The following is a 19,265-nucleotide window of genomic DNA, read 5'->3' as shown; positions in this document are numbered from 1 at the left end:
ATTCTGCTCATCACATATAAATCATTTTTCTATATACGTGTTTATGATCTATTTTTTGTCTCTCTACAGTTTGTACACCCTCACTCTCGTGTTTGTATTTTCACACAAAGGGTAAAATTGTGTCATGGTAGAAGCTTGATTAAGAGCCCCAGCAGGGAAAGTGAGAAGAAAGCTGGATCGGTGTTTAACATCCTCGTGACATTAGATGATATCATGTCCAGCACCGGCATTAAGGTCCAGCAGAGGGATAAATGGGACCTCTTTACAGTGACTTAGAAAGAAAGGATGTGAAGGTCAGTGTGGTGGATGAGACAAGCCACGTCTGTCAGTCCTGACAAACTGTATTAAAATAGTCTTTACCTTTTACTAAAACGACTAATAGCCCTTATCATAGTTTAGATATACACAGCCTCCACTCTAAGACGCCAGAGAAAGACGGAGGATGGCAGTCTCATACCAAAAGCCATCGTTGAGCAGAGACACCATCTCCATCTCCACCCTATATAAAGATAAAGATAAAGAGCCTTTATTTGTCATTATATTATACAAGTATCATATAACGAGATTGCATGGTCAGACATGGAGGGTTGGTCCTGAGCCGCTGCACTCGCGCGCGCTGCCACTGTGGCCCAACCTGACCGGTGCCTAACACCTAGCATGTTTTTTGATGATGGGAGGAAACCGGAGTGCCCGGAGAAAACCCACGCAGACACGGGGAGAACATGCAAACTCCACACCCCGGGGATTTGAACCAGCGACCTTCTTGCTGTGAGGCACCAACGCTACCCACTGTGCCACCGTGCTGCCTTACTATATCCAGTAAAACCAGTCAGTTGTCGTTTAAAAATGTCTTGATTTGAGGACACCTGCGCCAGATCCATTTGCAGAATGAAGATGGTGAGATGAGGTTAACCCAAGGTAAGGTCACTGCTAATTTGTGGGGAACTACATCTAACCCAACACCACCGAGTGTGTGTCCTAGACGTCAGAGTATAAAGTCTTCCCGTCACGGTCCTCCCAGGTGACACATGTCCTGGGTCTGTGCGCAATCCTTGTCACATCCAGTTCAGGTTTGCTGTAGTACCACTTGTCGAGCAGCTGGTCCACCTGCTCCTGCCTCGTTATCCCGTGAAGCCTCTCGTCTTCTTCATCCTCCCACATGTCTTTGAAGTTGGCGATGAAGGTCGGATGGGGGAGACGAAGCACCGCGTCCTCTCTCATGTCCTCGAAGAACTGCACCACGCACTTCCGGGCGAAGTCTCGAGCGTGCAGGACGCAGGTTTCGTCGAAGAGCTTCTGCTCCACGTCCAGGTAGTTGCTCCAGTAGCGCGTCTGCAGGACGAGGGCGTGTTGGTCGAAGAAGGGCTTGATGAGGCGCGCCATCGCTCCCAGGATGATCAGGAAGAGGAGGATGGACCAGCCGACTGCCTAGGCGAGAGAGGGACACAAAGGCAACAAGAGACATCATTCATCTGCCGTCAAAATCTCCCTTCATGTGGAGGGTGTGTCTGCAGCCACCTCACAAAGGCCTGATCAGCTGACTAGTGTGACAACAATTCTTTTAAATTCCTCAAAGGGTTGAGGGTAGGCACTCTGGACATTGTGACTGTGTGAATTTCTGTACTTTAAAGCTTTGGAAAACAAGATTCTTTTATGATAACTTTACTTTATCACCAGGCGGTCTGTGTACAAACAGCTGGAGTTCTGCAAGAGCTCTGCAAAAAGGTCACTAAGTTGTGCACTAGCCCAGTCTGGGCAAGTACATTTATAATACTTTTAAGTTACCTGTGAATAGCAGCGAACATAGCGAGAGACTGCTTTGCGGAAAGAGCTGTTTGTGAAGATGACGTCCTCCTTGCACGGGACTTTGGCCATGATCCTGATCACATCCATACCGGTGTTGTTGGGCAGACCTGAGGAAACATGCTGCATGATGAACCATACAGACCAGGGATACGGCAAAAATAATAGTAGGATCAGTTGTTGTGTTGGGCGGCACAGTGGCGGGGTAGTTAGCACTGATGCCTCACAGCAAGAAGGTTCTGGGTTTGAATGTTCTCACTGTCCAAAGACATGCTCGTTAGGTTCATTGGTGATTCTAAGAACAGTAACTCCACCGATAGCTTCATAAAGGACAAAAGGACGAAGAGAAAGGCAGGAATATATACACCCAAACATGGGCTGAGGGGTTGGCAAGACACAGGTGAAACTAACGATGGAGAAACCAGAAGTGAAGCGGGACACGAAACACCAAGGAAGAAGCTCACAAAAATAAAAACAGGAAACACAAGGAAAACCAAACAGGGGGGGTCAAAGGAAATAGAGGTTTTTGTCTGTGTAGAGGGTTGCACTTGTGTGTTTGCAGATACCTGTGAAGAGTCCCGGGTCTACACTCACGCTAAAGGCACAGATGAAGATCTTTCCATCCAGCAGAGTGACCAAGATCCACACCATCGGCGCCAGCAGAGCCCTCTGGAGCATGGATGTGAACAGGTGCCTACAGAGAGGACTCGTTTTTAACTAGAATTCACCTTTATCCAGGCAAATGCACACTAATGATGGTATTTGTACTATAATCTTTCCCTGGAAATACAATAATGTTGAGCCTCTGGTGCAGAGGCGTCGAACTTGTATTAATTCAGGGGCCACATCTGTAGATCTCAGGTGGGCCCAAGAGCATCCATGCACGATTAAGTGGCTTGTTTTTGTAGAAACCCTGTTAGTTCAAAGAGGGTGCAGGAGGCCCTAGAGAGAATTTAAAGCCTAACAGGTCAAGGAGAGTAAAGGAGGCCTGAGGCCTTAGTGCCATCTCAAGGGAGATACTTCTTCCAGAGAATAGATAACATGCTTGTTGACAGGAGATGATCTACCATTCTGTATAAATACTTTCTCTCCCGTAACCCTGTGTTCAACGCTGACTTCAAGATCCTCATTGCAAGAGTGGTGATTCCTTCTTTCACCTCGCAAAAACCTATAAATAACTCTATATTTTTCCCTTTGTTTTAGCGCAAAGAAGTACAAGTACATTACAAAAAATGTGACAAAACTAATTTTATGAACAGCCTGTTTAGTTCTGGGTCTCTGTGTCATGTTACGTCCGCAACTCTTACTGAAACTGAGCGGCTCTTTGTGGACAAATTAGAAATAGGTGCCAGTTTTATGTTAAAAAATATTGGTTAGTACTGACGCCTCACAACAAGAAGGTTCTGGGTTCTAAAACATCAGTGTTTGGAGTTTGCATGTTCTCCCTGTGTCTGCGTGGGTTCTCTCCAGGTCCAAAGACATCCAAAGGCTCATTAGGTTCATTGGTGATTTTAAATTGGTGTGAATGGTTGTCTGTCTCTCTGTGTTAGCCCTGTGATAGACTAGAGACCTGTCCAGGCTGTACCCCGCCTCTCACCCCAATGACAGCCCCCCTTGCGATCTCCAAGAGGACAAGCGGTTACAGAAGATTAATGAATGTATCCTATGTGATTTTTGCACAGTTTTATTGCTGACAGTTGTGTTGTTGCTGCCTAGCTAGCAAGATCATGCTGTGGAAAGCTAAAAACATCAACATGCACGTGTGTGATAAGGCCTCTCGACACTTACAGTTCACCGTGCGACAAAATCTCATTTGACTTACTTGACCACCGCAGGGTTTTTGGATCTGTTCCCGATGGGTCTCATCCACTCGTCCATCATGACCCCAGTGTGTCTGTTGACGATGATCCCCAGGAAGAAGAGGATGATGGGCGGGACGATCATCACTCCCAGGGAGTACAGCTTGTTGTACTGAGGGAGGCACGGGCAGTTGAAGTCGAAGCTGGTGTAGAGCTTGACGCTGACCAGGGCCAGGATGATGCAGATACCATTGGAGATGGACTCGGAGTTGGACTGGAAGTACTGCAGGACCAGCTTCAGACGCTCCATGGCTCAGATGAACTGAAGGTGGAGGTGAGGGTGAGAGAAGTGATTTAATGAGTGACAATATGCTCCAGCTTCTGTTAAAAAATAAAATAAAAATACAGTTCACCTACCTTGGAATATGAGCTACTTCTCTAGGAATAAAAGATTTAAATCCACACTTTAGCAGCCTCAGTAAGTGAGTGGAGCTGCTGTTGGGGAGATAATGGTTAGAGAGTGATTCCAGCAGTGATTCCTGGGAGAGTCTGAGAACGCATGAATACACCTGAGCAGGTGACACACCCTGGCTCACTGTTAAAGCTGCAGTCACAACCTCCAACAGATCAGAGAGAGAGAGAGAGAAAGGAGCTGCAGAAGAGACTCACGCTATGATTTTAAAACATGTGGGACTGTACAAGTGAACAAGTACAAGCTTTCTTTGAGGCTTTCTCATATTTTTAGACGTTATTATGCATTATTTTTATAATTACACGTCATGTTTCTTGTGTTTTTCGTGTCAGTCTTTCCGTCTAATCTTAAAACTCTCGTCTAACTTCAAATCTCTACTTTAAACATACTGTATTCTTAATTGTTCTTTTTATTTTTAACTTTATGTTCCTGTTTTCAAAAGATTTTTCTGTTGCTGTGAATTAAAGATACCTGTAGGTTAAGGTGCGGCACAGTGGTGTGGTGGTTAGCACTGATGCCTCACAGCAAGAAAGTTCTTGGTTCTAATGCATCGGCCGACTGGTTCCTTTCTGTGTGGAGTTTGCATGTTCTCCCTGTGTCTGCGTGGGTTCTCTCCAGGTACTCCAGCTTCCTCCCACCGTCCAAAGACATGCTGGTTAGGTTCATTGGTGATTCTAAATTAATAAATAAGTAATTTATATTGTATCGATAAACTGGAGACCTGTGCCACCTCTCGCCCCATGACAGCTGGGATAGGATAGGCTCCAGCCCCATGACGACCCTCCAGAGGACAAGCAGTTACAGAAGATGAATGTAGGTTTAAATTTTGCGTTTCAATCATCAGCCTGCTGCCACAAATCGAAATTTAAATCTCAAACCGAAGACTTAGAGGGAGAACATGCAAACTCCACACATGAAGGCCCCAGTCGGTCATGATGGATTAGAACCCAGAACCTTCTTGCTGTGAGGCATCAGTGCTAACCACCACTACACTGTGCCACCCCAGGATCCTATTCATTCATTCATTCATTCTATTATTCTTAATAAATAGAGACTAACAGCACTTTGAGCTGATAAGGATGTTCAGGAGTTCTCTACTGATCAACACCCAAATGTAATTTTCTGTGAATGAAACTAACATTTGGGAAAATTAAACTCTTGCTTCCTCCATCTTTGGATTATTTGCAGTTTTACGAAAACCAGGTCTTTGGTCAGACTCAAATTTCATCAATTGTGGCACTGTCGGACCTGCATATATTTAGGTATTTACAAGTGCATTGTGTCTCAAGTGTTTTATACTGTCTGCACCGTTGCTCAGTCCCTTGTATTGTACTTAGTCTTATGTCTTCATGTAGCTCCATGGTCCTGGAGGAACATCCCTGCTACATGTGGTTGAAATGATCTTTGAACACATTTTGTGCAACCCTAGCATGATCAACTAAAACCACTTTGCCCGCATCATGATGCACAGAAGTGATGCACCAAGCCTTAAAGTAGCTGCTCTTACTTTTAAACCTATTTTAAAAACTCATCATCAATAAGTACAAGTCAAAAAAAAACAAAAACAAGCATTCTCCAGCTTTTTAAAGTCTGTTTATTTATTTATATAAAGACATGAATAAAGATGATACAGAGGTTTTAGGTTTTAAAGTGAAAAAAAAAAAAACAATAATTGAAAAAGATTAACCGTACTAACCCAAGTGAATACCGTCACTAAAATTACATGTAAGCTTATGTATGTAGAGTTTAAGTGACGTTAGGAAAGGCTGCAACACATATAACTGTACTATAGGAACAGTACTCTGTCAGTCAGTCAGTCATAATGCCTCTGGGAAAACTCTTCTCCTCCTGGGCGCAGTGGTTAAACGTCATGTTCGACAACAAAACGGTACACAGGTAATCTAATTACACGTTACACTATTAAGGCAGATAAGGAAGTACAACATGGAAAACACAAAAAGGTCAACGGACAGCAGCACGTCCTCCTGAAGCTTCAGTGTCCACTACAAGTGCTAGCAGTTTGTTTTAAATCGAGTGTTCTTCAGGTCAGCGTGATGTCCGTCGACTCTTTGGTGTCGACCACGCTGAAGACTCCAGCTTTGTCCTTGGTGGTTTTCTTTTGCTTGCCTGTAAACACAAGGAAGAAATAGTAAGTAGCAGTAGTAGCCTCAACATTTCCACCTTCTTCTTTCTTCTTATTGAGAATAAAAAGGTCAGAAAATGTCCAAAATACCTGGCAGTTATTTACAATTTACTGCATCTTATAAGAGTGTAATAACCTTCAGGGAGAGGGACACATAAGTAAACTACCGTGATGACACCTATCTGGCTGTAAAGTGCAACGCCTCAGCTTTCAGAAACCGTTGGAACTTTTCTGATGGCACAAACCGGGACGTAGTTACGGTAATCCAAAGTGCGCTTGTGCAAATGTGCTGCTTGGCGACACGTTCAGTTTTTAAAAGGGGTAAAAGGTTGAGCCTCATCCTGCTCATTTTAAATGTGTCTTTGGATGCTCTGATCACAAGTGGGACGCTCTGAGACACTGAAGATGTGTTAAGATCTGAGAAACAATCTAGAGGTGCAGCTTGTGACCATATCTCTTTAGAAGAGTCACACTGAGCAGCATTTTGTGCCTCATTCATTTTACATCTTTCTCCAAGAGGCCTTCAAATCACCAAAACTACCATACTTCCCCTTAGCTACTATTACTATTATTATAGTGACCGTGTGATGCACTTGAAAGCTGCAGAGAGGTGCGTCTCCTCACCCATTAAGTCGCTGCGATCCAGTAAAATCTCCAGGTCCTTGTCGCTGATCACCTTCCCCCTCGAAGCCTTCACCTCTCTGAGTGAGACAAACGGCCGAATGTTACGATCCACTCGAGCTCTTTAAATGTTATTTTAAAACTACATTTAACGTCTTACTTCTCTGTGTCTCTGGCTTTGAGCATTTCCCTCAGCTCGTCCAGATCAATGCAGCTTTTGCTTTGGTTCAGCTCTGCCTTCCTGCCCTTGAACTTATCTGTGGAGGAAAGACACAAAAGTCAACCATCACCCTCGGTCCAGAGAGGTTCCAGAGTCGTGGGCGTCTCATTAAAAGATGGAGCCACTCACTCTTGGGGATGACCATCATCTCCAGCTTCCTCTTGGCCGAGGCCCGCTCCCGGATCTTCTGGTCGACGGTATTGGCTGTGACCAGGCGGTACACCACCACTGGTTTGGTTTGCCCGATGCGGTGACAGCGGTCCTGGGCCTGCAGGTCTGCCTGGGGGTTCTGAGAGGAAAAATAAATAAATAAATAACACTTAAAACTGTACAGATTCTTTAAGAAACACAGCTGTGATTTATTTTAAACGTGCACCCACCCAGTCGCTGTCAAAGATGATGACCGTGTCAGCAGCTGTCAGGTTGATCCCGAGACCTCCTGCTCTGGTGCTCAGGAGGAAGACAAACACCTCGGGATCTTTTGAAAACCTGGACATCTGGAGGGTAAAAGTAAAGAAACATGATAATAACTAAAACGCTCCAAGAAGAGATGTTTAGCTGTTTGACATTTCTGTGTTCTGTGTCTGTGTCCACCCTCACATTTTCGTCTCTGTCGGCGTAGGACATGCTGCCGTCCAGTCGGCTGTACTGGAAGCCACGCAGGTAGCAGTAATCCATCAGAATATCCAAGATGGACGTCATCTGACTGAAGATAAGAACCTAAACAACAACAACAATAAACAATCAACCACACATATGAGTCAGCAGTGGCCTGGTGTGGAATAAATACAACCACTGATGGGAGAAGTAAATAACATCAACCATCTTGTGACAATTCATTGTTCTGCTGGGAAACATCTGGACCTGGCATTCACTGGTGTGGATGTTACTTAGACATGTAGCACCCACCTAGACCAGACCAGGCACCCCCACCTCATAGCAATGACACTCCTTGATGGCAGCAGCCATCCCCAGCAGGGTTACTCGATATAAAACTTGACATACTGTCCAGCCCCGAGACATAAGTTACTGCTGTACTTTGTGCTTTAACATGAGCAGAGGTAACTTACCACTAACAGATAAGAGCTTTTTAGACAACTAGGTTCAGGATTGAACACAATTTGACTCCAACTAGATATCCAAAATATGTTAAAAATGCAGGTGGTAACGTACTGAAACACGTTTTGTTCCTTTGGGATTTCATAACCGTACTACAATTGCAAACCTGTGCAAACCTGCACCCTTGATGACTCAGTCATGTACCAGCAGAGTCAGGTCTATTCCAGAGTTTAGTGTGAGGGCCCCTATGAGGCATAACACTTGAGGCATAAGGAGGTACGGAGCCGGCGTATGCTGGTGTTTTTACCTTGTGTCCCCTTTCCTTTAGCGCCGGCAGCAGTCTGTCCAGAATGAGGAACTTGCCGGAGCACTGCACCAGCTGCTCATCAATCTGCACGGAGGACAGGATGAGGAGAAGAGCACTGGAGAATTATTTGCTTCTAATCACAAACATCTGCAGCAAAGGCAGCACAAGTAACTGAGTGGTACCTTGAACTCCTGTGTGGCGGGGTCGAGGGGGTACTCCACCAGGTAGGGGTGGTTGCAGCATTTCTTTAGCAGCATGAGAATGTTCTGCAGCTTCAGGTTTATCTGAGCATCCAGCGGGCTCTGGACATCCAGAACAGGACAGGAGCTGGAGGAGATTGGAATAAGTTAATATGAGTGTGTATATATATATTTTTTCTTTTCTTGCCTAAATAAAGAAATGACATCTCTTCTTACTTCTGATCCAGCTCATTGCGGACTCTCTCCAGATATTTCTCCAGGTCGTGCGGTGTGTCTCCATCCGTTTCCTTGTAGTCCACCACTCTTCTAAAGCGACGCTTCGGCCTGCCGGTGGAGGACAACACTACAGGAGCCTCCGTCTAAATAAACCGGGACAGAACAGACCATTTACACCGATTCCAAAATCACTGATTAGTAATCCCTCACAGAGTGGAGACTGTGGATTAGACAGAGCTCAGCCACCTACTGTTCAATTTGTGCAACACCTTCTAGACACTTATATACGCATTAACATAAGACAGTATGTAGCACATGAGCTGTCTGTTCTCAGCATTTGGATTCAGGTCAAGAATATAGATAAAGATAATCGGTGTGACTTTCATCATATAGCGGTCGACTTTAGTCGTGCAGCCCCTGCAGTGTACGTTCTGTATGCACGCAGTAATAAACTTATAAACATCTAAAACAAAGATAAGGCAGCAGCAGCAGCAGCTCAACATTTTCATATATTATAACGTCAATAAAGGATCAAACAGCGCCAATAAAAACATTTATTGGCTTGGTAAAACTCAGGATCCAAATCATAGCAGGTAGGAGGTATTAAAAGAATAATGTAGAAGAATAAAGGCCTCTGTGTGTGTGTGTGTGTGTGTGTGTGTGTGTGTTAGCTTGCATGTGGTACCTTTTCCTGTCCCAGCAACTTGGCGATGGTCTTGTTGACCACAGCCGTGTAGAGGACTTCCTGTTTGGCCGTCAGAGGAGCGTAAACGACGATCTCCTTTTTGGGAGGAACCTCGAGTGTCACATCCGACTTCAGCCTCCTCAGCAGGAAGGGAGTAAGGATCTGGAAGTAGGACAAAGAACTTCTAGGATGTGCATAGTTTGATGGGATTAACGTCACGTTGCTCCCTCTTACTTAAGACAACAGTTATTAGGAGATAAATATGCTACTCATTGCTGTGGACTAAAGAAATTAAATTGAGAAAGCTGTAAAAACTGAAGTAACTTATACTCTCTTATAGTTGAAGACTGACCTGGTGCAACATGCTCAGGATGTTCTGCTCGCGTTCATCCACCACCACCTCTTTGGACTCACTGAGGGTGTTGATGTCAAACCACGACTCAAAGCTGCAGAAGACGAGAGAAGCAGAGAATTAGCGACATGAAAGAATTAAAGTATGAGTCACAGAACTGTGCAAAGGGTTTTTAGATGTTTGATAATCAAGAATCTAGACATCTCAAAGTCATCTTGTCCTCCTAAACTGATTCACTCTGCAGCCCTGATGTGAAACTGTGACAGTCTTTAACTGTCGTCTGACTCTCGTTAACCATAACTCCAGAATTACCTCTTGAGGTCGTCAAAGACCTCTGGCAGGAGGAAGTTGAGGAGGGACCAGAGCTCTGACAGGTTGTTCTGCAGAGGCGTTCCCGTCAGCAGCAGCTTGTTGTCGGTGGGCAGAGACTTCAGCTCCCGCACCAGCCGACAGTTGAGGTTTTTGATCCTGTGGCCTTCGTCCACTATCAGGTACTTCCACTGGTAGCGCTGTGAGGGGGGGACAGAAAACATTTTGTCTTCTTACATTTAAGGCAACGAGGCAACAACATCCACAGTTTAGAAATGAAGACAAACTAGGAATCCTACCTGCAGGAATTTCCTGTCTATCATAGCGATCTCGAAGGAGGTGATGACAACAGGACACATGTTGAGGGGCCCCTGAGGTCTGCGGATCTGCTTGAGCAGCTTTGCCCTCTCTGGCTGAGGGCCGTGGTAAAGCAGCACAGACACCTGGGAGAAAACGCACGACACTACTCAGACTTGACGAGGTCTTTTGATTGTTTTTATGGATCAGATATATCATTTAAATGTGATTTGTGCATATTTCAGACTAACACGTCCTCTTACCTCGGGGGTGAAGCGGTTGAATTCACTGATCCAGTTGGGCAGGGTGGAGAGAGGGGCCACCACCAGGAAGGGGCCCATTACCTTCTTCTCAATCATCATGGCGATGTGGGCGATGCACTGGATGGTCTTCCCCAGGCCCATCTCATCGGCCAGGATGCCGTTGATGCCGTTCTCCCACAACATCTGACGGCAAAGAAGGAAACAACGCGGTGTTGTTGATTCACAAAATCACTCGAGGTCTAGTGACACACACCTTTTCATTCATTGTGGCTTTACTCAGTAGAAGGAAAGTGCAGGTGTATTAATTATGGCCACATTCCCTGCAGGGGTGTTGCTTTCTGCACGCTAATAACTAATACAGACCTTGAAGTGCGACTGCTTTTTCCATCTAGTGTTAAATCTGTTCAAGTTCTGGCATAATTAAAACATCTGCATCTCATGCCGCCGCTCACCCTTAGCCACTCGATGCCCTCGATCTGGTACCACCTCATGACGCCTCCGGTGAAGAGCTGCGGCTGCTGCGCGGGCACCGGCTTCCCGTTCACCTTCCTGTCGGGATGCAGGAGATGCTTGGCGTTGTCCCGCACCGTCTCCGACAGGCGGTTCTTGATGTCTTGGTTGGAGTCGCTCATCTTCTCGATGTCCTCGGCCTCGAGTTTCTTCTTGGCCCCGTCCTAACAACGCAACACAACACACGTACGTCTGGTCATTGGTTTTATCGCCATACCCAGATCTGAACATTAGTGACCCTGGTCGGTGATTTTACTTAAGACTAGTGTGTGTACGAGTCATTCATCATTCCCTTTCTAGTAGTATTAGGTACGTCTATGTGTTAGGAGTGTCCCAACCAGGTTTTTTGTTTTCGTTTCGTGTTGAATCAAGTTGGTAGAAGTAATGAATAACTACCTCCTGCTACCACCTGAGCAAACATCCACATTACTTTCTAGCTGAGTGACTTTATTTTCCAGAGTCAAGTTCTTCCACGCAGCAGCAGACATGTTTAGCCTTGTTTTTTGGTCAGCTTTGACACAAACCAACCGCTAATAAACCAGAAGAAGACGAAGGTTTTGGTTTATGGCAGACCTAAAATAAATAACTACTACAGATCAGGCTCGGCTGAAGCTTGATAGTGACCTGATCATTTTAAAAGTGCCTGGATAACGAGCACCGCTTTATTCTTGCAAAGTGAACCTAAAATTTCTGCAGATGAACACATTAAGGAAGCAGTAAGACATGTCAACATGCAGCTAGGTCCCTAAACGTCTGAGCACCGACAGAGCATGGCTTTTATTTGAAGATTGCATAAACTGGAGGCAGGGACAAATAGTAAGTCGACACTTGACTACAAAGCTGGTGTGGGACATCCCCAAGATATTTTCCCTCGTCAATTAAGCACATGAAAGGCTTAGAGTAGATATCACGTGGGGACTGAACACACACTGACCACATGTTTAGTGTAATTGTGTAATATTTTGTGTCCAGAACAATTCAATTAAATCACCAAAAACCACAAAAAACACTTTATTTCCATCCATAACGGTAGCCCTGTTGGAACGGGAATACATTTCTGCATTCACCCCGTGCTGAATTAATAAAACCAATCAATTAGTAAACCGTAAAAATAAAAAAAAGAGCTATTACCGTTTCCTCCACTTTTGCTTTCTTAGCTTGCGACATGATTTCCTGGAAGACAGAATCAAGCAGAACCAACGTGAAAAGGCGAATAAACGAATAAATGACACGGCTAAAAATAAATTAAAAGCAAATACCAAAAGGAGAAAAATGACACTCACCTCTTTTGACATGACATCTGCTATTTTATAGTCTTCGTCCCTCCTCCTCTTCTTTTTATCTAGTTGTTCAAGAAAAAAAACAAATATGTTCATAACCGGATCTTCAGGATTCAGTGTGATCACATCTTATAATCATTTAATGGGAAAGATCTGCTCACCTTTCTCAGTCTCTACACTAGTGGTGGGTTTTATCTGGAGGGGAAAACAAAAAAGACAAATATATACTTCTGTAAATATGGAGAAAAGAGTCTTTTAATTCTAAGGTAAAATGTTTTTTTCAGTAAAACATCGCTCACCTTCTTGGTTTTCTTTTCAAGCTTGTCCTTCTTGAGTTTCTCCTGAAATCATTTAGAGTGAAGCAGAAGTGTCAGGTGTCGGTGATGAATTGGTTTGTGGTTGATCAAAGTGCCACACACACGCGCGCACACACACTCTCTCTCTGTACCTCATTTTGCTGCTGCTCCATTTTCATCAGCAGGAACTTAGCGTAGATGTTGCTCTTCTGAAGCAGATGCTGCAGCCTCTTGAAGCGCACGTCGTGTGAATCCCTCTCCCGTGACTCCCGGACCTTGTGGCGAGCGTAGAAAATATTAACGACATGATACTACACAAGGTTGTTCATATACAATAAAATAACACAATCCAGATATCAGGCCAGACATTTGGCACAGGTTTCAAGTTTATGATTCATGTTATCATCAAAGACAAAGCGGGGGTACAGCCCACACACCTTATCCATCATCTCCTTCTCCTTCCTCTCCCCTTCCTCCATCAGCTGCTTCTCTTCTTCCTCCATTTCCTTTGTGATGATCACTTCGGATGTCGCGCTCTCAGATTTCACGCTCACGTCTTTAAATAAACAACAGTGACAGTCAGGATGAGCGAGACCACAAACAAGGAATCTGATTCTATCGTTGGACAATGTATAAATCTGCTTTTATAAGTGCTTTAATGTTTACTTGATGTTGAAAAAGCTTCAGAAGTGGATGCGTTTGTGGTAGGGACGTCCCGATCCAAGTTTTCTTTAATCTCACCCTCTGATCTGATACCGATCTTTTAACACCCGGTATCATCAAAGAGCCAATCCTACCTTAAATAAACAAACTGAGATTTCTAAAGGCTTTTCTTATCTTCCTTGCATTTACTCCTAGAACACGCGTGCACCCTGAGTCCAATAAATAGGGCAGTCAAAGTTAATATAGTGTGAAGAAGGTTGTACTTTGGATCCAGAAAACCTACATTATTAACTCCAGAAATGTTCAGGTCATCCAACACCACGCCATAAACTCCCCAGCCCACTCTTTGATGTCTTTCTCCTTGAAGACACTGCCTAATAATCTCCACCTAAGGTTTAAATTAAGTAACTAAACATGGATTTTTTTCTACTGACCATTGGCGGCGGTGGTCTCCATCGCTGTACCCAGCGGCTGCTCAGACTCATCAGGTTTGGGGCAGTGAGGAGACACACTTCGGGTTTCTTCCTTTGTGCTGTCGGCATGAGAAAGAAGACAGAGAGAGAAAACAAAAATGAACAATGCACGGGGTGAATTTATCGTGAACGCACATGTTGGAATACGACTAAGACCCCTATAACCTGAGGGCAGATTCATTCTACAGTAACAAAACTGTTTAACCAGTTTGCTTGTGATGTAATTCAATACGGTTCCTGTAGTTATGTCAGTCACTTGTATATCACTAATTAATAATTCATGGTAATAAAATCAATTTACATCATACTCGGAGCTATCCTTAGGCATAATGGACATCTTAAAACTAATATTTCAGTAAAGGTACAATTATTTTGACAAAACTGAAGTTTTAAAAACACGGCAAGTATTTATTTACAGTTCAGAAAAAGACTAAATAAAGTAGGGCTGAAACGATTCGTCGAGTTACTCGATTAACTCGATTACAAAAATTGGTCGAGGCAAAAACTCTGCCTCGAAGCCTCGTTAAATTCCTATGACGCGCACTATACGCGCAGGGATCTGATTGTTCCACACGGACCGTTGTTTTGGAAGCACCTATGCAAGCACACCACTAGCGCGTGATACATTTTGAATTTAGTTGGCGCGATGGCGGAGAGTAAAGATGCCCATAAACGGCAAAAAATGTCTAAAGTTTGGGATCATTACATTCTAAAAAAGGAAGAGAACAAAGTGCAGATACTGCAAAGTAGACCTGGCGTACCACAGCAGGACAAGCTCAATGATCCAGCATCTGAACAGAAAACATCCACATGCTGTTTCACCAAGCGTCGCTGAAACAATAACGTAACCTAAACCTATACATTGATGTTCGCTGATTTTAATCGCATACTGTATGTAGCGATGTCATGATGCGGTTTGACTAGATATGATGTTTAGCTTCAGGGGCGGAGTGGCAATCGGGACGACCGGGCCGGCCGAAGGATTTACGCAGCGGATCACAAATGGAGCGGCCGCGAGGCGAACGCGACCGGCCTGAGCTTATCAGAATCATTGACGTTACTAAATTCTCTGCACCCTCATCTCTCTCACTCTTCCTCACGCACAGCACGCGTTCACAAAAAAACACACAGGTTGCTAGGTTACCATAGCAAATAGGCTCACCCCAGAAATTATGTATTATTTGTTAGTAGCCTAATGGTAAATGCTGCAGGTGTAGAAATCTACATAAAACGGATATTTACTTTGATGTCAGGGCTAGATTACAACATGAAACTTGTTGTGCATATTAATAAATTAAATTGCTTTTTGTTTTACAGTAAGTTTGCTTAACTGTATTGTTATGTAATTGTTGGCACTGGCACTTTTAATGGGTAAATTGCAATACATGGGCTTAGTTTTGGAGCCAAATGTTGGAGTTGGAGTTCTCTGTTTTTTTGAGAAATAAAAGGCAAATGCTTGATCATTTTACAGCCACATAATTTTCGTTATGCATCATTTGTTTTGGTTGTTTAAAAACGTAAAAAAAATATCCGATTAATCGATTAATCGATCGATAAAGTGCTAGATTAATCGATTACAAAAAGAATCGATAGCTGCAGCCCTAAAATAAAGGTTTCAGTATTTTGACACCAGGCTTTTACAGCTACATTTATGTTTCCTGCTGGTAGAAATAAATGGGATTATCAGTTTAATGATTTATTATCCATACATGGCATCTTTATAAACGATAAATTTATTAAAACTTAGAGGATTTATTTTACTTTAATCACAGATTTGTCGTACGTTTGTCTTTTAGGGAAATGACAGTGTTTTCTACATACTTCATACTAATGCATGATATCAACACAATTTTTTTATCATGTGTAAAATATACAGATATAAATATTAATATAGATACAACTACAGAGACCTTCATAAAATATTTTCACAATCTAAACACAAAATCCAGGACATCAGGTCCCATGGTGCTGAAACCGGAAGTAAAAAACTAATAAATAAATCAATGATTCACGCTCACATCACACCCACAGTTACAGTTATAGGCATACTGGACATTTTAAAGCTAATATTTCAGTTAAAGTAGGATGAAAAATCTCTATTAAGATGTTTTCAGTGTCTGTTTACATTTTCAGTATTTCCCCATCTTTACTTTTAACTTTCCAGGCAACATTGCATATTTCCAGCCCTGAGGGCATCCTGCTGGGATTATGTGGGATTACCCGTTTTAAATATAAACCATACACGTGAATGCACCTTGCATTTCTTCACTGTCTAACCAACAAACAAACAAAACAATATCACTGGAAATTACTTTTTCCACGTTTACATTTAGCTGCACTTTACAAGTATGTGTGTAAATGAACATTTTAGGGGATATTAACTCACCTGCTCATTGTTTTTAGGCAGAAGACGACGAGAAATAAACTTTGAGAAAACTTTGTTCGTTTCTCGACAAACAAACCAAACTGTTACACAAGCAGGTTATTCAAGCATTTGTTAAAGCTAACGTCCAAAAAGTAGCTAGCCGTCCAAAAACTAGCTGGAAAGTGGTTGCTAGGATACTCCCTGAGTGTGCGGGATCGCAGATACAACTATATAGCTTTTTACAAACAAAAACAAAAACATATAAGAAGATATCCTATCTTTAAGTGTGTGCAATTGTGTAAAAGTGACTGTATGCCTTGCACGAACCTCCTCGTTTGTGCAGCGAAGAGAGCATGAGCGTGTGGAAGTACCCAGCTAATGGCGAAAAAAACGAAATCTACTTCCGGTCTAGACCTTTTTTCAAATAAAAGTGCATGCGCGAACGTTACGTTGAAGAGCAAGCGCGAGAAGCCGCAGTTGCATTTTATTTTGAAGGCAAACAAAACACAACTTCCGCCACCTAAGCACGTACACTCTGAGCACTTGACGCAGCTGTGAGTTTTACGAGTGGGCGGGGCCAGCGAATTTCGCGCCAGTCAGGAAGAGACCACTTCTTGTAAAAATAGGGAGGTGTGTGATAGTTAGATCGTAGATATTGTGGTATTTTATAGATTAATCATCGCGTCGATGAAGACAGATCACTTTATAGAGTCTGTCTATAATTAATTAAGCAAATATTTACCAAGTGAAGAGCATTTCGTGCAAGAATAGAAGTGTTTTACAGCGCAGTCAACCCTCTAGGTGGAAATATGTGCCACACCTAATCTGAATTTTTTCCGAATTTTCCCGCGAGTGAAGTGTGCCGGAAAAGGTGCACCCATATTTGTATGTGTGGGGTCAAGGGGTTCGTATCCTCTAACATGTGCAGGCTGTTAAAACATGTCTGGAGTTACTTAAGATTAAAGGCAGACTGTTGTTAAAAAGTTTTTTTTTTTTTTTTTTGCAGAATGCATCAAATGTTATACAGTCGGATGCATTTGTAGTAATTCTGTCTCTCTTGCAGTCATTAAGACAGGTACAGAAACAAGTCAACAAGATGTGAAACATTTCCATTACTCAAGAATAGTCAGACAAGGCATAGATACCAGTACATTCAGGTTTCCTGGTAAATAAGAGTGATGACTATCTTGCATGAGAACCTTTTGTACTTAACAACTCTCCTATGTAGGTGTAGATAAAAGATCAGTGATGTACGGAGGCCATGAAGAGCTTTAAAAGTATCAGTAAGAGCTTAAAAATCAATTCAAAAACGTGCTTTTTGCCAGTGGAGATCTACTGCCTTCCTTCCTTCCTTCCTTCCGTCTTTACTTCCTTCCTTCCTACTTCCTTCCTTCTTAACTGCCTTCCTTCCATCTTTACTTTCTTCCTCCTTTTAGAGTGTACAGTTTAAAAAAAAAAAAAAAAAAGGATTTAACTAAGCAAAAACCAACTGATGCAATGAGTAGCTTCTCTTTTCTTAAACAACCATGACTCAAGACACATCCTGTGGTCGTGGGAAAACATGTTAGTCTGTTTGAGAAGGGTCAAATCATTGGCATGCATCAAGCAGAGAAAACATCTAAGGAGACTGCTAAGGAGAACTACTAAAACTGGGTTAAGAACTGTCCAACGCATTATTAAAAACTGGAAGGATAGTGGGGAACCATCGTCTTCCAGGAAGAAATGTGGTGGGAAAAAATAAACTTGATTGATTCGTGATATGAGATCACTTAAACGTTTGGTGAAATCAAATCAAAGAGAAGCAACAGTAGAACTCAGGGCTTTGTTTAATAGTGAAAGTAAGACGAGACAGGAGGGAAACACAAGATGGAGAGACGAGACATGTGTGAGCAGTCATCTTCGTCTGGTTGAGGCAGAGTGAGAGTGTGTGTTTGATTCTGTTTGAGCTTGTAGCCGTGAGGTGTCCTTCTTCTTCTCAGTGCTGCCTCCCCAGGACACCACAGCGTGTCCAGCAGCTTCCTGCAGATGTTAAACGACCTTAGCCTCCTGACACTGAGTCTATGTTAGCCCACCAGTCCAGTTTGTGATCCAGATGTAGACCCAGGTACTTATAGGTCTGAACCACCTCTACACACTCCCCATTGATGGTTACAGGCTGCAGGTGGTGTCTGCCTTCCTGTTACTGATTCTACTTTTAACATATCAGTTTAGATACTATATCTTATTCATCCTGCTCAGTAATTCTTCTATTTAGCTGCCATTGTCTCATATGTTCTGCAGCTCAGTAATTGCATGAAGTTAAACGATTACAGCTCAGCTTCCCTCTGCTGCAGTTCCAGCCGGCTGCCTGCAGACGTAGATAAAGTTTCCAGTGACAACAATGGCAGTTTTCTTTTTTTATATATATATATATATCCTTTCACCTTATATTGTTTTCATGCTTTGTTCTTTCTCTACACGCCTCCCCACTCTTTTTTTCTTTCACCAGCAGCTCCTTTTGTTCCTCCTTATGGTTTGCGATCCAGTTTGCTTCCAGCTCTTTTCCCTCTCTTCTTCTGTGCGGTCTCCAAGCATTTGTAACACGGTGGCTGCAACACATTGAGCCTCATGCGTGGATGTTTTCTTTCTTTTTCTCTCGCATTTCTTTCTTGCATTGAGAGGGAAATAAGAAAATACTACACGGCATAAAAAGTAGCGGCTAAATCTGATCTCACCCACCTGAGTGTGCTGATGGATTACATTTTATCTTGAACTCGAAAACTCCCCCAACAAACCCAAAGGCGGCACAGAAAACCACAAACTAACAAATCACTGCACTACACTGGCAGGTAACGCCGCAAAAACAAGAAGTGAAGAAAAAGGGAAGAGAAACAGACGTCTGATGAGCAGAAAGAAAAATTAGCCTTTTGTCTGTAGATGTAGAAACATCTTT

At 43.1% G+C, this 19,265-nt stretch overlaps 2 protein-coding genes across 2 annotated transcripts; both read right to left on the bottom strand.

Moving 5' to 3' along the window:
* Window positions 1-816: 816 nt before the first annotated feature.
* calhm3 (calcium homeostasis modulator 3) lies at window positions 817-3,912 on the bottom strand (the record flags this gene model as incomplete). The annotated part of the gene is made up of 4 exons (XM_084561218.1): window positions 817-1,428; window positions 1,786-1,913; window positions 2,370-2,497; window positions 3,626-3,912. 4 exons carry the CDS (start codon window positions 3,910-3,912, stop codon window positions 979-981), a joined length of 993 nt encoding a protein of 330 aa, XP_084417344.1. The 3' UTR covers window positions 817-978.
* Window positions 3,913-5,656: 1,744 nt separating this feature from the next.
* hells (helicase, lymphoid specific) lies at window positions 5,657-17,753 on the bottom strand. The gene is made up of 23 exons (XM_084562182.1): window positions 16,355-17,753; window positions 13,930-14,027; window positions 13,270-13,388; window positions 12,985-13,107; window positions 12,836-12,877; window positions 12,698-12,731; window positions 12,540-12,598; window positions 12,388-12,429; window positions 11,199-11,420; window positions 10,747-10,929; window positions 10,486-10,629; window positions 10,190-10,386; window positions 9,878-9,971; window positions 9,526-9,687; window positions 8,841-8,983; window positions 8,607-8,751; window positions 8,425-8,508; window positions 7,659-7,778; window positions 7,439-7,555; window positions 7,188-7,347; window positions 6,999-7,095; window positions 6,842-6,918; window positions 5,657-6,201 (listed from the first exon to the last, which is right to left on the bottom strand). Exons 1-23 carry the CDS (start codon window positions 16,360-16,362, stop codon window positions 6,116-6,118), a joined length of 2,556 nt encoding a protein of 851 aa, XP_084418308.1. The 5' UTR covers window positions 16,363-17,753; the 3' UTR covers window positions 5,657-6,115.
* Between the last annotated feature and the right edge of the window lie 1,512 nt (window positions 17,754-19,265).

This window comes from Chelon labrosus (assembly GCF_963514085.1).
Source record: "Chelon labrosus genome assembly, chromosome: 15".
NCBI lineage: Eukaryota > Metazoa > Chordata > Actinopteri > Mugiliformes > Mugilidae > Chelon > Chelon labrosus.
Note: the sequence above shows the minus strand (reverse complement) of the source record. Positions and strands in the feature narration are given on the sequence as shown.